The 24197-nt window shown below is 37.5% G+C and overlaps 2 protein-coding genes across 3 annotated transcripts in view; one reads left to right on the top strand and one right to left on the bottom strand.

Moving 5' to 3' along the window:
- Positions 1-852, top strand: part of LOC128012922 (gamma-aminobutyric acid receptor subunit rho-3-like) — a 14899-nt gene extending 14047 nt beyond the window's left edge. For both annotated transcript variants that reach the window (XM_052595512.1, XM_052595513.1), the window contains exon 9: positions 70-852. In XM_052595512.1, the coding sequence (XP_052451472.1) occupies positions 70-369 (300 nt within the window). In that variant the 3' untranslated portion in view covers positions 370-852. The remainder of the gene's footprint in view (positions 1-69) is intronic.
- On the bottom strand, positions 718-24197 carry LOC128013099 (uncharacterized). Its single transcript, XM_052595813.1, has 25 exons — positions 23624-24197; positions 22087-22140; positions 20957-21001; positions 20509-20568; positions 17216-17333; positions 17054-17109; positions 16748-16815; positions 10641-11245; positions 10338-10505; positions 9876-10139; positions 9288-9539; positions 8382-8546; positions 5424-5507; positions 5182-5338; positions 4925-5086; positions 4491-4613; positions 4355-4400; positions 4143-4249; positions 3205-3329; positions 2778-3049; positions 2596-2695; positions 1980-2263; positions 1768-1869; positions 1549-1677; positions 718-1468 (listed from the first exon to the last, which is right to left on the bottom strand). The coding sequence occupies exons 1-25, from the start codon at positions 24195-24197 to the stop codon at positions 1380-1382; spliced, it is 4209 nt and encodes a 1402-aa protein (XP_052451773.1). The 3' UTR covers positions 718-1379.

Here is a 24197-nt window from a genome sequence, read left to right as displayed (position 1 = left end):
TATATTGTACTTTAAAAAATCTTACAACATTCATTCCAGAAAAAAATGAAATGTTTTTGTCTCCTACAGCTCTCGGGATACGATGCATCTCAAGCCATGGCGTTCGATGGCTGTTTCCATGACCAGGACATAGAGCTTAGTACATTTCCTTTGTCTGACCAAAACACAGACCCATGCTTGTCCTCCAGGAACTCCACAACGCCCGACCTCCCTCCCGTCCTGGGCACGCGCCTCCGACGGCGGCGTTCTATCCGCCAAAGCGTCAACCATATCATGAGCAACAGTTACATGATCGACTCCTATTCCAAAATATTCTTTCCTTTGGCATACTTTCTCTTCAATATCATCTACTGGAGCATCTACTCCTAAGCGAGAGAGAATGTCATCCAGAAAACTGGCCTGCTCTGAGTTTGTAAGACTCTCATAAACTTGATTGCTCGAATGTAATCACATGCCACAGTGATAGAATACAACCTCTCACACACACAAAAATTGTATCACAGACAAAAGGAATAATAAATAATTTATTATGTTAGAATCTCAGATTCCCAACTCTGCCTAAAACGTACAAATGTGAAATCATCGTACATTTATAAAACTACATAACTGTTAAAAAATATATAAAAACATGATAAATCATATTACTTTTTTTTTTTTTTTTTTTGGCTAAACAGAACCCTTATGCTACTCAAAAATAATTTCAGGCAAATTCTGTTTTACGCAGTACAAAGAAAGCAAATTTGATTACATGTAACACATTTTTTGATCCATTAGCATATTCATTATATTTTATCCTCTATGTAAAAACTACAAAACTGAGAGTGACTATAAAAATAAAGAGCTATATGGAAAACAGAACATACTGTATCTCAGTCTTTCTACAAGGTGTCTGACAGATATACATGCTTTTTAAGACCGAATGTTTTCCTTCATTTTAAATGTAGTCCTTCATCAATTATAAAACCTTTATTAAGTACCATCTGATGCAATGCATCATCTGTGCTTCATTTATTTTTTGCAGAAGAGGTGTTTAATACTGTTTGCTGAAAATATATAGGAGTTTAAAACCCCAAAAGCGTAATATACCTCACTTCTCGGTACAGAGAGATCTTCTTACATATTGACTCCCATAGGTACATGCTCTTGCTATTCATTACTCTGCTGTGAGCAGCCCAGTTCTAACAGATAACGAAATGTCTGGCTATAAAGCTAAATGCTGAAAGCTTTAATGCATGTAACATTGATTCAGACAAACTGATGAGAAGATATTTTGAGCCGAGTCATTAGATTCTCATCTTGGTAATACATTTTTTTTTCAGGCCTGATAGAAAAGGTCTGTTTCTTCACCTATTTTCCTGTCTTGTGTTTATATTCCTCTTCTAAGAATAGATTTGTCTGTTCATTTCATTGATGATCACATCGTCATTTGCTTCCCCTGACATGATCACACTGTCATCCAGCATTGAGCCTGTAATGTGAAATGACAGAGTTGAGAAAATTCTTGAGTTGTTTAAAATGCATTTTAACCTTTTTTTTTTCTGAACTGACCGATGCCTTGGGATGGCACTGACTCATCACTGCTCACTGAGCTTCGGGGTACACTGCGGGTCCCTGAATCTGCCGTCATGATCGAAGTCTTTTTAGTGTGGTTGCTCTGTGTGGCTGTCCGACTCCACTCTGTGGATAAAACATTTGAGAGATTGAGAGGAGATGTCTATTAAAGGTAACATGCAGCTTTTTTCACTTTGGTTAATAATCAGGCGATACCTGAATTCTCAGCCAATCGTAAACTGCCACAACAGAGGTACATTCTCCAATGTTTACGGACATTTTCTTTCAGAGCACAGTGGAAAACAAAAATAAAAAATCCTGAGAGAGAATGAGAAAAAATTAGTTTTTTTTTTTTTTATCAAACAATCAAGGTTTGAATTATTACATTACTTTTTGTATAAAATAAAATAGATAACATTGTTTCTCACCCTGTAGGGAATTAAAGATGGCAAACAGGTATGAAAAGGCCAAATTGACCGGCCCCCAGGCGAAGAAGGCAAAGCCCCATGTAAGCCCGAGCAGGAACGTAAGTCCTGCGATGCTACGAAGGTCATGCAAGCCGCTGCGGTACAGATTATTGTGAGGGTTTCGGCGCTTGATTCGTCTCAGATGGACCATCACCACCACGAACATTGCCAGGTTCAACACAAATACGACGCAGAAGTACGCCACAACGGCCACATAGAATGCTATGTCATTGCTCAGCCAACAACTAGTAGAGAGAAATATAGAAACATTAGGAGCGATGACATAATGAACACTGACGTCTTTAAAACGGCAATGAAAACAGTAATCAAAATTCCCTCGATTTTTTGACATTTAAGAGGTCATTGTACTATAAAAGCATCCTGTAAGTTTCAGAACCCAAAACTTTCTCATTAGTCTAAAAACAAGTTAAATTGAACTCAGTCTGCTTAAACGACGTTTAACGTTCTGGAATGTGCCACTTTATGATGTAACAGAACGGCTAAATACCACCTCTGCAGAAGTTCATCAAAAAACAGACAGTTCATGACCACTTTAATTGATGAGGTGAATACTTACAACTCATCTGTAGTTCCGTCAGAAAATTTCCCATAGCTTACGAGGCCATAGTTATCTTTGTTCACCGCAATCACAATAATGACGACAACCAAAGGGATTCCTGCAATAACACACATTACGAAATGAAACCAGCAGTCATCTACAGCCACGAAGCGCACGGCTGATATAGCAGCTGAACTCACCCCAGCCTGCCAGGGAGAATTTTAGCATGTATCGGGACATGAAGTTGTTGAAGACTTTGACGATGGCCAGGTACATATGCAGAGCCTCCAGTCCCATCCAGGTGAAGGAGACCAACAGGAAGTAGTGCAGGAAGAAGGCTGTGGAAATGCACAGGCCTACAGCATCTTTGTACAGCGCCAGCCACGAGTCCACCAAGAATACCAAATTCAGCATGAGCAGGCCGAAACACAAATGGATCAAGATCTTCGAAGGGATGTCATGGCGGAGTTTTCTGGAACGGAACAGAAGAAATGAGTAAATAAAGGTTCTTTGGGAATTAATTTCAGTTTATGGTTGAGAATAATTTTATAACAGGTTTTTGAGGGGTCAATCATGATTAATCAAATTTTATGGTTTATAAACACTGAGAGGGAGGATATTACTCACTCAAATGCGAGGTAGGTGATCAGCGTAACCGAGAGGAAAATGGCAGACACGCCACATCCGATATAAGTAATGAAGGTGAGGATGGTGTTCTGCAAACGGTCAGATATACCTTGCCGGCTAATGTCCTTTGAAAGCAAAACAAAACACACCCAGAAATGTATAATGCTTAGCTAACTCAGGACTCAAAAATAAGGATGGCCAGTTTAAACTACATGGTACACAATCGATTCAAAACTTTTTTTTTTTTTATAAATTATTACTGTGTATTTATGTTAATTGTTAATTTAGGGTTAGTAAGATATTTTTCTGAAAGAAATTATATATTTTTTTCCCACCAAGAATAAATCAACACTGATTGTAGTAATGCAAATTATTTCTATTTCAAATAAGCTCTGTTTTTCTTTTTTACCTTTATATTCAAACAATCCTGAAATCTTAAAAAAAAAAAAAATTCTTCAACATTGATAATAATAATAAATGTGTCTTGAGCAACAAATCAGCATTTTTGAAGAATTTCTGAAGGATCATGTGACACTGGAGACTGGATGATGCTAAAAATTCAGCTGTGCCATCACATGAATAAATTACCTATATTAAAATATTAACATTTACGTTTGACTTGACTTGACTTGACCTGACTTCAAACTGTATATGAACATATTTTTGACAGTTATAAAAATTTTAAAGAGTAAAGATAAAAAAAAAAAAAGATTATGTAAATGTAATGTTTTTAAATATTAGCATGCCAAATAAAAATCCATTTGTTGAAGCAGTCATCACTCTCTATGCTCTGTGTATTTCTGTCTGTATTTTAGCATTTAAATAAAGAGTCTTTCTGACTTGTAAATGACAATTAGACAAGATGTGAAATGTTAATTAGATAAAAGATGTGGGCATTTCAGTAAAACACACACACACACACACATTGACATACATACCAGTAGTACAGCAAAGCTTGTCAAGTGATTGCAGCTGCAGACAGTTTCGTTCTCAGTGCTGCTGTTTGTGACAGAGCAGCCGCTGCCATTCCAGCCTCCTAAACCTCCTAGAAAATACAAAACACATAGGAATTAAAAGACATTAATTAAGAAATCAGACAGACCACATTTTTCACAGTTTCTCTGGAATTCCTGGAGGTGTGTAATCTCACCGTTTTGGTCAAAGTCCCAGAAAACACAGGAAGCTACATAGTTCCCCTGTGGGAAAGGAGTTAAGGAAGAAATAGATCAGACAGGTTTCAGCTGGCATTGAGATATGATGTTCACCAAGTATGTAAGCACACACACCGCAATGGGCTGCTGATTCCTCAGAGTAAATATAACATTCTCCCTCAGGTTTTTGATTGACAGGTTAGCCACACTAGAGCCTAGAATGTAGCTGTTCAGCTTCTTTGGACTCAGGGTTTTATCCTGTAGATAGATGCAAAATAAAAAAATCAACTGATGAGCAAATTCAAATCTGCAAGCTTTATTTCTGAAAATATTATCTAGTCAGGTTAGGGTTTCTGTTATGGTGCTTTTGTATCCTATTTGAAGCTTAAATACCTTGTAACTGGAAAAGACAGCATGACATGAAAGTTATTACTTAATGACAGAAAAATGTTTTATTTAATCGGAAGGCAATTGGTTTTCTGAAAGTTTTATTTACAAACAATGCTCTGGGCTGAAGTGTTCTATATGATCCAGAGTTCTATATGAAACTCCAATAAATCCAGTTTAACCTGAAAAAATGTGCTTTTCTGAAAGAAGGTGAACTGGACTCTAGAGGCTATCTTCTTTTCTTCTGGAGAGAGGTTCTCTGTCAGAGATGCAGGTAGTGTTATTTTAGCCATGGGGGAGGAACTTTCCACTGCCCTGACTTGTCTTTGAAGTCCTTTTGTCACCTGTATAACCAGAAATATAAACACCAAATTTTGAGTGTGACTTCAAAAAGCATTCAAAATGTTAATGAATTCCTTTGGACTTCAGTTGCTATTACCTGTGGGTTTAAGGGATCTGCAATTGTGAGTGATGTTTTCCCAAAGTTGGTCCCATCAACTTTGGTCACAGTCAAAGCAAGTGAATTAAATGCGATGTTTTCAGTCTGGTCCCCAATCACAAGTTTCAGACCCAAATTATCCACAGCTTTGATTAATCTACAAAGCACAATACATGATTTGCATTCGATATTTCAAGTTTTACAATTTAAGACACTGAAAACTTGCGTTGCACGTGTCTCACCGGTTTGAGGAGGCAGACACAGTATCTGTAGAGCTGTTTAGAAAGTTGTTGATGACAGACAGCACTGTTCGGCCTAGATCCAGACTAATATTGGGTGCGGAGAGAAGATTTTCTAACTGGCTGATCAGCTGATTGACCTCAGTTGAATTTAAAGATGCCAAATTCTGTGTTTGGTTCAGGAGATTGCTAAACAGTGTATCTGGGCTTTTAGTTGTTGCTTCTGAAAAAAAAAATAATAATAAAGGAGCTGCTGTTATAGATACGGCATAAATATACACTTTCACCAAAGCAATTTTATGTATACTAAACTTCACTGCACTAGATACAAATTAGCAAGTAGCATCTGTAAATTAAAGCTTGCTAAAGCCGTTCCCAGAACTTTTATATATAGATAAAATATATACGATTTACTTAAGAGGTTTTGATCAAATGTATCAAAGTAAGTTCAAAGTATCATTTTCTGTGTTCCATCTGCAGGAAAAGGGTTGGAACAACTTGAGCTCACATAAATGATTATTTTTGAGTGAACTATACATTTTAAGTGTACAAAGTTCAATTTATACTGTTGTGGATGCATGTATCTAGAAAAGCATTTATATTTGGAATTTTGAGTCAAGAAAATAGAATTGGTTTTAGAATGCATTTTATTGAATGAGTCAAGAAAAATAGTCAGACCTGTAGTAGTTGCCATGGTAGTGGCTGGTGTTTTAGACACAGCTGAAATGGCAGACCTCGTAGTATCTGTTGTTGTGTTGCTTTTGCTAGGTGTTGGAGTTGGAGCAACAATTGGAGCTTCTGTTGTAGAGCTGTTCTGAGGAGGGCTTGGATGTATCACTGATGGAGCAGTTGTGGGAGCTGTACTGCTATTTGTGACAATGCTAATTACGGTAGTGTTTGTTGGTATGCTGTTTGGAATGTTAATTGGATTGATCGCTGTAGTTGTGTTAGTGATTATATTTTCAGTAAAGGCATTTTCTATTGTGTCATTTGACTGTGTTGTGTTAAGAAGACTAACTGTTGTAAAAGGCTTTAAAGTGGAGTTGTTTGGCCCACTGGTGATATTTTCTGGTGCAGGAAAGGTTGTTGTATGCATCTGTGTTGTATTTGTGACATCAAACTGTGTTGTATTAACTGTAGGGCTTACAGTTGTATTCAATTCCAGTGTGTTATTGGAGGTCTCTGTTGTATTGATGCTACGATTGACATCAGTCCCATTAAAATTGGTTTCATTCACTGGTGCATCTGTTGTGTTAAACAAGGTTATGTTGATTGCAGAAGATGTTGTATTTGATTGAGTTGTATTGAACAGGGAGTCTGTTGTGTTGGAATAAGTGAAATCAGTTGTATTAAAATTTGTGAAGTTAAATGAATCCACTGTAGTACTGAATTCTGGGGTATCTGTAGTCATATCAGTTTCAGCATCTGTGGTCTCCTCCACTGTAGAATCATTCAGAAGTTGTGTTGTGTAATAAGGACTAGCTGTTGTATTGAATTCAGATGTACTGTTAAGAGGTTGAGTTGTGTTTAATTCATTTACGTTACTGGGTGATTCTGTAGTGTTGGCTAGGCTTGTATTATTTGAGTGTGTTGCATTTTCAAATAGACTGGTTGTGTTATATTGTGTAACATGTGGGAATTGTGTTGTGGTATTTAAGACAGAAGAGCTCACATTTAAATATGTTGTGTTTTTGTGGTTCGTAGTCATTTTAAGTGTTCCGTTAACCTCTGTCACATTAGGTATTGATAAATCCGTCCTATTTTCTATAAGAGATGTTACAATGTGACTGAATAATGTAGTGTTAAATATTGTTGTGTTGTCTTGCTCAGTAGTATTTAAGTGTACTGTGAATGTGGAGGTGTGTTGTGTAGTGTTTAATGGGAGTGCTGTTGCATTTAGGTGTAACGGTGCTGTCAAGTTAAACAGCGTTGTATTTGGCAGAAAGGTTGGGGTGGTGGTGGACTTTGCGCCAGAGATTTGAGAATTACTTGTGTTAGATTGTGTTGCATTTTCCACACTTTCGGATGTGAAAGTTAAGTTTGGAATTTTCACTGTTGTATTGAATGGTGTATCTGTTGTATAATGTAGTGCAGTTGAGATGAGTGGCATGACAGTAGTAAAGTGAGGTGCAACTGTTGCATTTAATGGTCTAACTGTTGTAGTAAGAGTTTCACTTATCTGTGCTGTTGTATTTGGTGGTGTTGCTGTTTCTACCTCAGAAGGTGGTATGGGTGTTGTAATGAGTGGCATACCTGTAGTATTAAGTGACGTGGTTAATGTGTTGAGTGTTGTTGTAGTTTTATCAAGTGTTGTGACTGTTGCAGCAACTGTGTCAATTGTTGTGGCTGTCATACTGACTATGGGGGTTGTTGAACTGAGTCTTGTGACAGTTAGGTTGAGCGGTGTGCCTGTTGTGCTTACTGGTGCGGTTGTTATTTTAGGTGTTGTATTTGTTGCACTGATCGTTAATGTTGGTACATTATGTGGTGCATTTGTTGTGTTGATTGTCGTTTCTGTTGTTTTGACTGGCGAGGTTGTTGCATTGTATGGTGTACCTGGAATTATTATATTGTTTGTCATATTTGTTGTACTGATGGGTGATGTTGGTATATTGTTTGAGGTACCTGTTGTGCTGACTGGTGAGGTTGTTGTATTGTATGGTCTATCTGTTGCGCTGACTGTTGGGATTATTATATTGTGTGTCATATTTGTTGTACTAATTGGTGATGTTGGTATATTGTTTGTTGTATCTGTTGTGCTGATTGGCGAGCTTGTTATATTGTGTGTTGTATCTGTTGTGCTGACTGGTGAGGTTGTTGTGTTATATGTTGTATCTGTTGTGCTGACTGGTGAAGCTGTTTTATTGTATGGGGTACCTGTTGTGCTTACTGGTGGGATTATTATATTGTGTGTCATATTTGTTGTACTAATTGGTGATGTTGGTATATTGTTTGAGGTACCTGCTGTGCTGACTGGTGAGGTTGTATCTGTTGTGCTGATTGGCGAGCTTGTTATATTGTGTGTTGTATCTGTTGTGCTGACTGGTGAGGTTCTTTTGTTGTTTGTTGTATCTCTTGTGCTGACTGGTGAGCTGGTTATATTGTGTGTTGTATCTGTTATGCTGACTGGTGAGGTTGTTGTATTGTATGGTTTACTTGTTGTATGGACCAGTGCGGCTGTTACATTGAGTGTCGTATCACTTGTACTGGCTAGTGAATTTGTTGTATCGAATGTGGTTTCTCTTATTTTGGCTGGGATTGTTATATTGTGTGTTGGATCTATTATACTGACCAGTGTAGTTGTTAAATTGTATGTCGTTTCTGTTGTGCTGACTGGTGAGGTTGTTGTATTGTATGGTCTATCTGTTGTGTTTACTGGTGGGATTATAATGTTGTGGGTCATATTTGTTGTACTAATTGGTGATGTTGGTATATTGTTTGAGGTACCTGTTGCGCTGACTGGTGAGGTTCTTATATTGTTTGTTGTATCCGTTGTGCTGATTGGCGAGCTTGTTATATAGTGTGCTGTATCTGTTGTGCTGACTGGTGAGGTTGTTTTATTGTATGGGGTACCTGTTGTGCTTACTGGTGGGATTATTATATTGTGTGTCATATTTGTTGTACTGTTTGGTGATGTTGATATATTGTTTGATGTACCTGTTGTGCTGATTGGTGAGCTTGTTATATTGTGTGTTGTATCTGTTGTGCTGACTGGTGAGGTTGTTGTATTATATGTTGTATCTGTTTTGCTGAATGGTGAGGTTGTTGTATTGTATGGTGTATCTGTTGCGATGACTGTTGGGATTATTATATTGCGTGTCATATTTGTTGTAATAATTGGTGATGTTGGTATATTGTTTGAGGTACTTGTTGTGCTGACTGGTGAGGTTGTTATATTGTTTGTTGTATCTGTTGTAACGACTGGTGAGGTTGTTATATTGTGTGTTGTATCTGTTGTGCTGACTGGTGAGGTTGTTATATTGTGTGTTGTATCTGTTGTGCTGACTGGTGAGGTTGTTGTATTGTATGGCGTACCTGTTGTGCTTACTGGTGGGATTATTATATTGTGTGTCATATTTGTTGTACTGTTTGGTGATGTTGGTATAGTGTTTGATGTACCTGTTGTGCTGATTGGTGAGCTTGTTATATTATGTGTTGTATCTGTTGTGCTGACTGGTGAGGTTGTTGGATTGTGTGTTGTATCTGTTGTGCTGACTGGTGAAGTTGTTGTATTGTATGGTGTATCTGTTGCGCTGACTGTTGGGATTATTATAGTGTGTGTCATATTTGTTGTAATAATTGGTGATGTTGGTATATTGTTTGAGGTATCTGTTGTGCTGACTGGTGAGGTTCTTATATTGTTTGTTGTATCTGTTGTGCTGATTGATGAGCTTGTTATATTATGTGCTGTATCTGTTGTGCTGACTGGTGAGGTTGTTGTATTGTTTGATGTACCTGTTGTGCTGACTGGTGAGGTTGTTGTATTGTATGGTGTACCTGTTGTGATTACTGGTGGGATTATTATATTGTGTGTCATATTTGTTGTACTGTTTGGTGATGTTGGTATATTGTTTGATGTACCTGTTGTGCTGATTGGTGAGCTTGTAATATTGTGTGTTGTATCTGGCTTGCTGACTGGTGAGGTTGTTGTATTGTGTGTTGCATCTGTTGTGCTGACTGGTGAAGTTGTTGTATTGTATGTTGTATCTGTTGCGCTGACTGTTGGGATTATTATAATGCGTGTCATATTTGTTGTAATAATTGGTGATGTTGGTATATTGTTTGAGGTACCTTTTGTGCTGACTGGTGAGGTTGTTATATTGTTTTTTGTATCTGTTGTGCTGACTGGTGAGCTAGTTATATTGTCTGTTGTATCTATTGTGCTGACTCGTGAGGTTGTTGTATTGTATGGTGTACCTGTTACACTGACTGGTGGGATTGTTATATTGTGTGTCATATTTGTTGTACTGATTGGTGATGTTGGTATATTGTTTGAGGTACCTGTTGTACTGACTGGGGAGCTTTTTATATAGTCTGTTGTATCTGTTGTGCTGACTGGTGAGGTTGTTGTATTGTACGGTGTACCTGTTGGGCTTATTGGTGGGATTATTATATTGTGTGTCATATTTGTTGTACTGATTGGTGATGTTGGTTTATTGTTTGAGGTAGCTGTTGTGCTGACTGGTGAGGTTCTTATATTGTTTGTTGTATCAGTTGTGCTGATTGGTGAGCTTGTTATATTGTGTGTTGTATCTGTTGTGCTGACTGGTGAGGTTATTATATTGTCTGCTGTATCTGTTGTGCTGACTGGTGGGGTTCTTGTATTGTTTGTTGTATCTGTTGTGCTGATTGGTGAGGTTGTTATATTGTTTGTTGTATCTGTTGTGCTGATTGGTGAGGTTGTTATATTGTGTGTTGTATCCGTTGTGCTGACTGGTGAGGTCATTATATTGTGTGTTGTATCTGTTGTGCTGACTGGTGATGTTGTTGTATTGTATGGTGTACCTGTTCTGCTTACTGGTGGGATTGTATTGAATGGTGATGTTGGTATATCGTTTGAAGTAACTGTTGTGCTTACTGATGAGGTTATTATAGTGTCTGTTGTATCTTTTGTGCTGACTGGTGAGGTGGTTGTATTGAATGGTGAACCTGTTGTGCTTACTGGTGGGATTATCATATTGTGTGTCATATTTGTTGTACTGATTGGTGATGTTGATATATTGTGTGTTGTATCTGTTGTGCTGACTGGTGAGGTTGTTGTTTTGTATGTTGTATCTGTTGTGCTGACTGGTGAGGTTGTTGTATTGTGTGTCATATTTGTTGTACTAATCGGTGATGTTGGTATATTGTTTGAGGTACCTGTTGGGCCAACTGGTGAGGTTGTTTTATTATTTGCTGTGTCAGTTGTACTGACTGGTGAGCTTGTTATATTGTGTGTTGTATCTATTGTGCTGACTGTTGAGGTGGTTGTATTGTATGGTGAACCTGTTGTGCTTACTGGTGGGATTATTATATTGTGTGTCATATTTATTGTACTGATTGGTGATGTTGGTATATTGTTTGAGGTACCTGTTGTGCTGACTGGTAAGGTTGTTATATTGTGTGTTGTATCTTTTGTGCTGACTGGTGAGGTTGTTGTTTTGTATGTTGTATCTGTTGTGCTGACTGGTGAGGTTGTTGTATTGTGTGTCATATTTGTTGTACTGATTGGTGATGTTGGTATATTGTTTGTGGTACTTGTGCTGACTGGTGAGGTTGTTGTTTTGTATGGTGTACCTGTTGTGCTTACTGGTGGGATTATTATATTGTGTGTCATATTTGTTGTACTGATAGATGATGTTGGTATATTGTCTGTTGTATATGCTGTATAAACTGGTTGAGTTGTTACATTGAGTTTTGTACCGACCACTGATTTTGTTGTTTTATCTGTTGTCTCTGCTGTATTGACCGGCTGGACTGTTACATCGAGTGTTGTACTGACTCCTGAAGTTGTTATATTGAGTGTTGTTTTGACTTGTGAGGTTGTTACATTGTATGTTGTTCTTGTTGCGCCGACTGTTGGGGTTATTATATCATGTGTCGTAGTTGTTGTGCTGACTGGTGATGCTGGTATGCTGTTTGATGTACCATTTGTACTAACAGGTGAGGTTGTTATATTGAGTGTCGATTCTGTACCTTTTGTTTTGACTGGTGAGTTTGCTATATTGTTTGATGCAGCTGTTGTGCTGACAGGTGAGTTTGTTATATTGTGTGGTGTATTTGCTGTGTTGACTGGTTGAGTTGCTACATCGAGTGTTGTATGTGTTGTCCTGATTACTGAGGTTGTGATTTTGTCTGTTGTATCTGCTGTATCAACCGGTTGAGTTGTTACATTGAGTGTTGTCATTTTGTCTGTTGTATCTGCAGTATCAACTGGTTGGGTTGTTACATTGAGTGTTGTATGTGTTGTACCGACCACTGAGGTTGTTATTTTATCTGTTGTCTCTGCTGTTTTGACCGGCTGGGCTGTTACACTGAGTGTTGTACTGACCCCTGAAGTTGTTATATTGAGTGTTGTTTTGACTTGTGAGGTTGCTACATTGTATGTTGTTCTTGTTGCGCCGACTGTTGGAGTTATTATATCGTGTGTCGTAGTTGTTGTGCTGACTGGTAATGCTGGTATATTGTTTGATGTACCTGTTGTACTGACAGGTGAGGTTGTTATATTGAGTGTCGATTCTGTACCTGTTGTTTTGACTGGTGAGTTTGCTATATTGTTTGAGGCAGCTGTTGTGCTGACAGATGAGTTTGTTATATTGTGTGGTGTATTTGCTGTGTTGACTGGTTGAGTTGCTACATCTAGTGTTGTATGTGTTGTCCTGATCACTGAGGTTGTTATTTTGTCTGTTGTATCTGCTGTATCAACTGGTTGAGTTGTTACATTGAGTGTTGTACCGGCCACTGAGGTTGTTATTTTATCTGTTGTCTCAGCTGTATTGACTGGCTGGGCTGTTACATTGAGTGTTGTACTGACCCCTGAAGTTGTTATATTGAGTGTTGTTTTGACTTGTGAGGTTGTTACATTGTATGTTGTTCTTGTTGCGCCGGCTGTTGGGGTTATTATATCGTGTGTCGTAGTTGTTGTGCTGACTGGTGATGCTGGTATATTGTTTGATGTACCTCTTGTACTGACAGGTGAGGTTGTCATATTGAGTGTCGATTCTGTACCTGTTGTTTTGACTGGTGAGTTTGCTATATTGTTTGAGGCAGCTGTTGTGCTGACAGATGAGTTTGTTATATTGTGTGGTGTACTTGCTGTGTTGACTGGTTGAGATGCTACATCGAGTGTTTTATGTGTTGTCCTGATTACTGAGGTTGTGATTTTGTCTGTTGTATCTGCTGTATCAACCGGTTGAGTTGTTACATTGAGTGTTGTCATTTTGTCTGTTGTATCTGCAGTATCAACTGGTTGGGTTGTTACATTGAGTGTTGTATGTGTTGTACCGACCACTGAGGTTGTTATTTTATCTGTTGTCTCTGCTGTATTGACCGGCTGGGCTGTTACACTGAGTGTTGTACTGACCCCTGAAGTTGTTATATTGAGTGTTGTTTTGACTTGTGAGGTTGCTACATTGTATGTTGTTCTTGTTGCGCCAACTGTTGGAGTTATTATATCGTGTGTCATAGTTGTTGTGCTGACTGGTGATGCTGGTATATTGTTTGATGTACCTGTTGTACTGACAGGTGAGGTTGTTATATTGAGTGTCGATTCTGTACCTGTTGTTTTGACTGGTGAGTTTGTAATATTGTTTGATGCAGCTGTTGTGCTAACAGGTAAGTTTGTTATATTGTGTGGTGTACTTGCTGTGTTGACTGGTTGAGTTGCTACATCGAGTGTTGTATGTGTTGTCCTGATTACTGAGGTTGTTATTTTGTCTGTTGTATCTGCTGTATAAACCGGTTGAGTTGTTACATTGAGTGTTGTTATTTTGTCTGTTGTATCTGCAGTATCAACTGGTTGGGTTGTTACATTGAGTGTTGTATGTGTTGTACCGACCACTGAGGTTGTTATTTTATCTGTTGTCTCTGCTGTATTGACCGGCTGGGCTGTTACACTGAGTGTTGTACTGACCCCTGAAGTTGTTATTTTGAGTGTAGTTTTGACTTGTGAGGTTGCTACATTGTATGTTGTTCTTGTTGCGCCGACTGTTGGAGTTATAATATCGTGTGTCGTAGTTGTTGTGCTGACTGGTGATGCTGGTATATTGTTTGATGTACCTGTTGTACTGACAGGTGAGGTTGTTATATTGAGTGTCGATTCTGTACCTGTTGTTATGACTGGTGAGTTTGCTATATTGTTTGATGTAGCTGTTGTGCTGACAGGTGAGGTTGGTATATTGGGTGTTATATTTGTCCTGACTGATGATTCTGATATATTGTTGTATTGTTGTATAGCTGTTGTATTGACAGGTGAAGTTGTCAAATTGTGTGTTGTACCCGTTTTGCTGACTGCTGGGGTTGTTATATTGTGTATAATATTTTCTGTACTGACCAATGATGCTGGTATATTGTTTGATGTACCTGTTGTACTTACTGGTGAGGTTGTTGTATAGTGTGTTGTAACTGCTCTATTGCTCAGTTGAGATGTTGCACTTGATGTTTTATGTGTTGTACTGACCACTGAGGTTGTTATATAGTGTGGTGTACTTGCTATATTGACGGGTGGTTCTATATCATGTGTTGAATTGAGTGGCAGGCTTGCTGTATAATTTGAAACAGTGTTTGTTTGATTGTCTGTACTGTTGATGGATGTATTTAATTTTAGACTTGTTGTACTGAGTGGTGTACTAGAAGTGTTTGTGACTAATGGTGTGGATGGTGTGACTGCAGTGTGGGTTTCATTGGTCAGTGACCAATCTGTAGTTACTGATGGAGACGTGATGTTTGGGAATGCAGCACTGCTCTCAGAACTTGATCTAGAAGGGACAACTTGAGTTGTGTAGGACTCAGAAGGGGAGACTTCACAGCTCTCATTTAAAATAACAGCAAATATCTGATCCTGTGCACTGGAAAACAAAGAGCAAGATTGGAATTTTTGTTTGGCAAAGGCCTTTGTTTGAATAGAATGTTGTTTAAGGACTAGCAAACAATTCTAAACATTATATACTGCTAAAATGAGAAAATTATAGGTTGATGAGATGTATGCAGTGTAAAATAGGAACTGAAAACAAGATATACCATTTCAAATTGTTGCTGATGTCATCAATGTGGCTGGAGCTGAAATTTACAGACATCCAAGTGAATGTTGAGTTCGAAGGAAAGGTTTCCGCATCAGTGGGCAAACGACATATGGCTGTATAGTAGAGAGACAGGAAAATAATATAGCATTTTTGCTGTTTACACCACTTGGATAAGCTTAGCTATAATTGGGGAATACCAGTACATACAGTTCAACACTCACCAATTCGACTGAGGGGGCCATCAAAACTAATGTTGGTACTGTTCTTCAAAAGAACAGCAATAGCAGTACTAACAGTACACACATCCAGCTGTTTTGAAAGCTGCAGAGTTAACATACATGTGTAGTTCCTGAGGAATGACAGACAAGTTAAGCCGTTTGTAAATGCAAACGTTGAAAGTGATTTCACCAAGTACAACATATTCCTTGATCAACATCCTTGGCCAAGTCCTGTAACAACATTTCAATCAACCAATCAGAATCGAGGGACAAGTTTTCAGGAAATGTCTGTTTTAGGCTTGTTATTCATCATTTCTCTCTGATTTTAGGAATAAATTGTGGGTAGGGTTAGGTTTAGGGTTAGGTCTATATTTTTGGACAGTAATGTTGATCCAGGATCAACAAAGGATGTTGATCCAGGAACATGTCTTACTTGGCCAAATCACAGTGACCAATTGCACACAGACATACATAAACACTCAATAGTACAACTTGCCTCGTTCCTTCACCAAAACATTCCAAGTGCATTCTCTGCAAAGCATAAATCACAACCTTTTAGAGCTGATACATAAAACAAGACTTGACCCACTTAACAAGATTATTTTACTGAAGATGGAAAACAAATGGATGTTTACCTGATATAACTGGTACACTTCATTAAAAGAATTACACAGAGACCTATGAACATGAAAAAAGATAACTATAAAGAAACTGTACATAATAATACATTTTAATATATATATATATATATATATATATATATATATATATATATATATATATATATACATATACATATATATATATATATATATACATATATATATATATATATATATATATATATATATATATATATATATATATATATATATATATATACACACACACACACACACACACACACACACACACAATATTTTGTTTTTAAGATCACCTTTTTAAAACCCAGAAATCGTGATACACTTTTTCAGGATTCATTGGTGAATAAACACTTCAAAAGAACAGCATTTATTTGCAATATAAATATTTTAAACCCCTTATAAAAATCTTTACTTTCACTTTTTTGTCACACTTCTAATGTGTCCTTGCTGAATAAAAGTATAAATTTCACTTTAAAAAATAATTCCTGACCCCCAAATTTCATATATTCAGTGTTATTTTTGACAGGAATCGCAGACATACCCTTGCATACTGGAATTGTTGCAAGGAGTGCTCAACTGTACAACCTGTTGAATGGAACAATATAACAAATAAGACAATAACCATATTTTTTCATTCATTGATGTAAGATACAGTAACTTGCAAATGTTTAGACAGCAATGTTTTGGTTAAACACTTACTATAGGAATTTTACCTGTTCGCAAAAAATTTTTTCCTAAAAACTCACCATGTTCTGAATGTAGATGAAATTCACATCTGGGCTTGTAATATTTAGACGAACAGCATAATAGGTCTCTGAAAGAGAGGTAGGACAGAGAACTCGGAGTCTGATTGGTCCATGACACATTATTGTAACTACTCTTTCAAAGAGTAATTATGTTCCACTCACCACTGTTGGTAGACACGTGACACTCACAATATTGTTGGTTCTCATCTAAAAAAAAAAAACATTATAATTTTTGAATATGATATTAGTCTGACTGGTTTTAATCATAATGACCAAATAGTAAGTCCAAAGAGTAATAACACTCACCATTGCAGAATTGATTAGTGAATTCTTTAGGAATGAAACCATTCTCATTATAAGAACTAATGCAAGAAAGAAAGAAAAATGAAATCAATAATTCAATCCCACATAAACACTTAAAAGATCAGAACTCATTTACAATTGTGGCAAGTCATTAGCATATTCTACCATGTCACACTGACAGGACCCTGGGTCTTGCAGAAATCTTCATAAGACATTGGAGATGTGCAGTACACAAAACCCCCTCCAGAGGGCGCAATATCGTGCTCTGGGCACAGTCCTTTGCCTGTAAACAAATTGCATTCAGTGAGACTTCAAAAACAAATGTATAATTTTTTTTATGCTTTTTGTCTTTTTAGAAGCCTAACAGACCCAGTCTGCATTCACTTTCACGTTTAGAATAACAAATGGGTGAGAAAGTTATGACAGAATTATGTGCTTGTCTCACGCACCCACTCTTTCTACTTCTCCCAGAAGCTGGATTTGTATATATGAGTTTATAGTCCTGTTTTGCACAAGCCTTTGGAGGATGCATGTATTCACAGGTTGGCTCAGCTGTAGTAGCACAGTGCAATTTGTCCTTCTGTAAGAATGGAGGCATTACTTGATACTGAATTTCAATGAGATCATACTTGATGTGTAGCTTACAGAGTTAGGTTTAACTTACTGAATGTTCTGCTTGGCTTCACATTTAACTTCAGTATTCTATATTGGTGAAAAAGACATTTTATAATTATGCAGAACAGCCCTGCCAGTTTTTTAATTTAATTTTTATATGATACCTACCACAAAGACTATGTCAGTTTGACATGATGTAGTTTCAATTCCTGTAGTTGAAACTCCAACAGAGCAGATGCTTTCATGAAAAAGATCTGAAAACTGATTATAGAGGTGGGGAAGCATCAGGAATTTCAGAATTTCAAAATTAAAAACCCTTTATTTGATAAAATATTCAATATTCAATACAAAACAAATTAATTATTGTTATTATTAGGGCAACTGTTATTAATTCTTTTATTTATATATATATATATATATATATATATATATATATATATATATATACAGTGGGGATCGAAAGTTTGGGCACCCCTTGCAGAATCTGTGAAAATATGAGTAATTTTCAAAAAATAAGAGAGATCATACTAAATGCATGTTATTTTTTTATTTAGTACTGTCCTGAGTAAGATATTGTACATAAAAGATATTAACATTTAGTCCACAAGACAAAAACATTGCTGAAATTATTAAAATATCCCCACTCAAATGTTTGGGAACCCTTGGTTCTTAGTACTGTGCGTGGTCACCTGATGATCCTCGACTGTCTTTCTGGTTTGTGATGGTTGTGCATGAGTCCCTTGTTTGTTCTGAACAGTTAAACTGAGCAGCGTTCTTCAGAAAAATCTTTAAGGTCCTGCAGATTCTTCAGTTTTCCAGCATCTTTGCATATTTGAACCCTTTCCAGCAGTGACTGTATGATTTTGAGATACATCTTTTCAGACTGAGGACATTTGAGGGACTCAAACACAACTATTTAAAAAGATTCAAACATTCACTGATGCTCCAGAAGGAAACAAGATGCATTAAGAGCTGGGGGGTGAAAACTTTTGGAATTTGAAGATCAAGGTAAATTGTACTTAATTTGTGTACCGGGAAACATACAAGTATCTTCTGTTGCTTACGAAGGGCAGAACTAAATGGAAAAAAAATTATATTTCAACAAAATAAGACAAATTTGGCCATCTTCATCATGTTCAAAAGTTTTCACCCCCCAGCTCTTAATGCATCTTGTTTCCTTCTGGAGCATCAGTGAATGTTTGAATCTTTTTAAATAGTTGTGTTTGAGTCCCTCAAATGTCCTAAATGTGATAAGGTGCATCTCAAAATCATAAAGTCACTGCTGGAAAGGGTTCAAATATGCAAAGATGCTGGAAAACTGAAGAATCTGCAGGACCTTAAAGATTTTTCTGAAGAACGCTGCTCAGTTTAACTGTTCAGAACAAACAAGGAACTCATGCACAACCATCACAAAACAGAAAGAAAGTCGAGGATCATCAGGTGACCACACAGAGTATTAAGAACCAAGGGTTCCCAAACTTTTGAATGGGGTTATTTTAATAATTTCAGCATTTTTTTTTGTCTTGTGGACTAAATGTTAATATCTTTTATGTACAATATCTTACTCAGGACAGTACTAAATAAAATATAACATGCATTTAGTATGATCTCTCTTATTTTTTGAAAATCACACATATTTTCACAGATTCTGCAAAGGGTGCCCAAACTTTCGATCCCCACTCTATATATATATATATATATATATATATATATATATATAAATGCTCTTACCCAATTTTGAATCTCTCCCTCCGTCATATTAGAGCCTTTCACCTCCACAAGCATCCAGTAGTATGATGCTGTGTGACGCAAGAAGAGAGATATTATTACACATCCCCAGGAATCACCACTTTTAATCTACTGTATATGATGTCTTCTAAGAATAAAATAGGCTTTGTTTAAAAAAAAAAAAAAATCTTTCTTACATTCATTAGCGCAGGACTGGGAAAAGTTACACAGTACTGCAAATGGCTCTGAAACAAATGAAAAGACACATCAAAGCATTGAACCTTTAGGAGTAATTTTATAATGTATAAATTATGTAATATGTGGCAGAATGAGAGAATGAAGGCAAGGAATTTAATTTAATATCCTGTAATTATCACTGAAATAGAAGCCATCCGTCTTTTTCCAAGAAAGAAGAAAAAAGACATAATCAGAACGCAGTGATAATAGCCATACCTGTGAATAATACATTGGACATCGTTGTTCGTAGAAGCGCTGTCTGATTGGTTACTTGAGTCGTGACAGTTGGTGCAGTGGAAGAGATTTCTGTCATATGATTGACTGTTGTTTCAAAAGTACTGACTGGTTGGCTAGTGTGATAGCTTGAAAGTGACTGGGCAGATGTTGACATGCTCTGGGTAGTTTGAGTGGTTATGTAAGACATAGGTGAGGCTGGAGTTGGAGCGGACGTGTTTAATCCACTAGTGTTTGACATAGTAGTTATGTTATTAACAGCTGAACCAGCCTGAATAGTGGGTGTAATAGTGTTTAATGTAGTATCTGATGTGAGGGGAATTCGTGTCGTTGCACTGAGAGTCACTGAAGGTATAGAAGTTGTTGTAGAGAGTCCTGCAGGATCTGGTGTGGTTCTGGCTTGTGGGGTTGAAGCAGAGACTGTGTTTAAGGCCTGGTTCAAAGATTGAAGGCTCTGTCCTGTTGACAGGAACAGGTATCAGTTTCTAGATTCATCTCCTTTAAAGAATTACTGCTCAAAGTCAACTAGTCAACTATGTTGACCATTCAGCACCAGTACTACACAAAGTAAATGGCTCACTGACTGGAGGTGATTTGGAACTTTCTACTCTAGCTTTTTACATTCCACAGCATCTGTTACCTACCTTGGGTGATGGATTTCAGTGAACCAGTGATTATTGAAGTCAAAATCATTTGGAGTGGACCTTAGAAAGGGAAGGAAGAGAGGGAGGAAGAGACAAATTGTCATTCAACACAACACTAAACAAATTCCGGTTGCAATTTATTTTACAGTACAAGTACTTACATGTACTTATAGAGTACTTACAGTGTATTTATCTTAGTAAGTTCTGGTAATACAAGGTAACTACATGGGGTAGGGTTAGGTTTAGGGGTAGGTTCAGGGTTAGTACCTAGTTATTACATAGTTATTGTAATTACTATAATAAGTACATAGTATGTACATGAGTGACAGGACTGTAAAATAAAGTGCTACCCAAATTCCTTTCGAAAATGTAAAATGCAAATAGACAAAGTACAATGCTTTAATTTTATTTGCATATCGATATGTTGCTGTTAGAGATGGACACTTACTAGATGTCGAGACAAACTCTGGGGTGCTGGCTGAAACTTGGGATGCTGTAAGTGTATAAAATATTAAACATTAACCTTTAAACCTTAAAATCAAAAAAATAGATCAGGTTTCTCACAAACACACCTATGCAATTAATTCATTAAGTGAAAGAACAGAGCACAAAGTTTACACAGGTTACACCTTTCTATTTGCGGAACCTAAATCTTTCTTGATTAAAATGTTATAGATATGAAGATACCGCTGATTTCTACTCAATTACATCAATTTCTCCTTGCAAACCTGTCCAGTTTAACTTAATACGACAAGATTACCTAACCCATCTGCTATTTAAAACATCTGTTTGCGTCATGCACCGTGCCTGGAACAGGCATGCCTTTTCAGTGCAGCATTCCGTGAGATTGAGGACAAAAAGAAGAGATACATTCACAGAGGAGTGGAAATGACATTTGACGTTAAAGATAAGCACTGTCGTAGATTAAGTATTTCTGGAAACTATCGTAATTTCTAAGTAAATGATGCCTTCTAATATTAAATTGTTACTATTCAGTGTGGAGGTTTGGTTATAAACTTTCTGTTCTGAGGTTTATTAGATATTTCATTTTCTTGACATCTCATTCAGATATTTTGTTCTTTTCTGCTCCTTTGTGCACTGTTTAGATTGTCCAAGCAGCTGTTTTAAATGTGATGGAAATGTACATGCTGTTAAAGGGATAGTTCACCCAAAAATGAAAATTCTGTCATTCTTTACTCACCTTCTTGTCATTCCAAACCAGTACAGTCTTAAAAATAAAGGTGCTTCAAAAGGTTCTTCTAACAGTTATGTAATTCATGGGCTTTCAAACCATTGCTGGACCTAGAGACTCTCCTCCTGTGCATTTTGCCCTTTTTTAAAACAACTGAATTATTAGATTTCTCCATGACCAGGAAACTTCAAAAATGTGGCTTGCTGGGAAGCCCCAGGAACAGTTTGAAAACCCCTAATTTACATTAACTCACTCTCTGAGTCCTTTTTATGGGAACTATTTATTTAAATGCTTATAGTTTGGCACATAACTTCCCCAAGACTTTTACCCACCACCACACTACAATAATACTCTGTGAAGTGAATTCACACTTGCACTGCACTTACTGGATGAAGTTGTAGTACTGTCTGCACTGCGTTTCATACGCAGATGCCCTAGACCTAAAATATGAAATATAGAAATAGAATTGGCATGCACAAATGATAGAAAGACAAGATTGTTGTTACTACTGTCCTTCATGTACCCTGCATCAACATCTGATCTGATCATTCCAATCAAAACATCCCAGGTTTTCCTCCATCTGGATGTGTTTTGAAATATTTCAAATATCCTGTACTAGGATATTTGAAATTGATTTGACTTCATAATTTCCTGTGGAGGAAAAAAGCTATGTCTTATATAGTGAACTCATTTATGTCTAGAAACGAAAAAGCCAGATTTGATCTGATGTATATGGGATTCATCTTTGCACTGTTTTATTTTTATTTTTTCAGACATGGACAATTTTAACCATTATAGGTTGAGTAATTACTCTTAGATTAAACATTACAAAGTCTTCTTTGAAATAAAGGTACAACTACATTTATTGTTGTAAATCAAATGTTCATATGCAAAACCCAGCCAATTAAAAAGGGAATTTGGAAATCTGGAATTTAATTGGAGGTTGAACGATTATTTACAAAAGATGGTCAGATGATAGTTACCTTCTGATGCAGGGAACAGGCAAGGCTATTGACTATCCTGTTGGAAAATCCATATCAAGCCAGTAACTGTGTCCTGGAACATGATAACTGGCTTCTAGCTGGTTCAAAATGGTCATTAGCTTGTCCTAGCTACTCATTAGGTGGTCTAAATTGGTCATTAACTGGTTCAATCAAGCTAGTGATAAGCTGGTGCTTGTTCATCATTAGCTGGTTCTATCTAGTCTTTATGTGATCCAAGCACTTAATTATGTGGCCATAGCTAGTGGTAGGTACTCCAACTTGTTCCTTAGCTGACTATGGTTATTTCTTATTCAAGCTGCTCATTAGCTACAAGTACAAGGAGGTGGCCATCATGGACCAGCAACAAACTGGTCAGCAGCTGGACATACAAGCTTAAGGTGATTAAACAGTTTTTTGGAATATAGGGACTAGTCAACCAGCTTCAATAACCATCTCAGACCAGCTAGAAATCAGCTACCATGTTCCAAAATACAGCTACCAGTTAAAGGTTTTTCAACAGGATCGTTATTTTATCTAGAAATAATACATGCATGAAAGTGAGTTTTCTTGAGAAGACAAATTGGTGAAAACATGCAACATTAAAACATGCATTATCTTCATCATGCATGTATATGAAGAAACTACACACAAAATGTCCTGACCAATCAGCATGTTGGTGTTTACAAGCAAGACATCTGTTTGGTTGGTTCAATCAGCAAAATTCTAAGCTTTAAATAGCTTTGAAGACATTACAAAAAAATACTCTGCATACTTTTAGTTCAGAGATAGAAAAGGCTCCAGGCTGTTTATGGTTTGCCGAGTTGATCTGACGCGGGCTTATACACAGTCATTAGGCATATACATAACCACTGCTATTTTCAACCTGTCTCTCTTATCAACCGGTTAAACAGGCTTCCCTTTTGTGAATCTCTGTACTCACCACATTGCAATGTATAATCTTGGACTCTAGCCTGGGCTCGTGTGATGGCCCAAAGTCGTGAGTCCCAGCCAATCACTGTCCCATCCTCGCAGGCTTTGTGCTCACCAACATCGTCCCAAATGCGGAACAGGTAGAGCTCCACGGTGGCCATTTTTGCCCCAGGGGAGGCTTTGTTTGGCTGGCAACCCAGCAGAAGACGCCCTGAAGGACGGATTGTTCGGGCAATGACGGTCCGCTGGAATACTTCCGAGTTGCCACCTATCGTCAGGCTGAAGCTTTTGCGAGGGGCGTCCAACCGTAGACATATGTGGTACCAGCGATTAGTGGTCAGCTGGACAGGGAACTGGTGGCGTACACCCAACAACCAGGCGTACAGGTTGTTTGCATCCCCTTGCAGAGCAAGTTCATAGCTGGGTGCAGGGGCCGAGACATAGTTAAATGCTGTCCACTCGCCTGGGGAAAGGACCTGTATGTCCACGCATACCGTGGTTTGAAAGAGCACAGGCATACGCTCCTTCTCCTGTAAGGTCCAGTAGTCATCACACCCTTGCAGGACAGCCTTAGCATTAGACAT

The sequence above is a fragment of the Carassius gibelio genome, chromosome B24 (genome assembly GCF_023724105.1).
Source record: "Carassius gibelio isolate Cgi1373 ecotype wild population from Czech Republic chromosome B24, carGib1.2-hapl.c, whole genome shotgun sequence".
Classification (NCBI taxonomy): Eukaryota; Metazoa; Chordata; class Actinopteri; order Cypriniformes; family Cyprinidae; genus Carassius; species Carassius gibelio.
Note: the sequence above shows the minus strand (reverse complement) of the source record. Positions and strands in the feature narration are given on the sequence as shown.

Excerpts from the sequence above, each read along its gene's own strand:
- LOC128013099 (XM_052595813.1), bottom strand. The coding sequence starts at position 24,197 with ATGTCTAATGCTAAGGCTGTCCTGCAAGGGTGTGATGACTACTGGACC. Across the intron at positions 20,569-20,956 it reads AGAGTTTGTCTCGACATCTA|GTCCACTCCAAATGATTTTG; the intron begins GTAAGTGTCCAT and ends TCCCTTTCTAAG. Across the intron at positions 4,401-4,490 it reads GGAATCAGCAGCCCATTGCG|GGGAACTATGTAGCTTCCTG; the intron begins GTGTGTGTGCTT and ends CCTTTCCCACAG.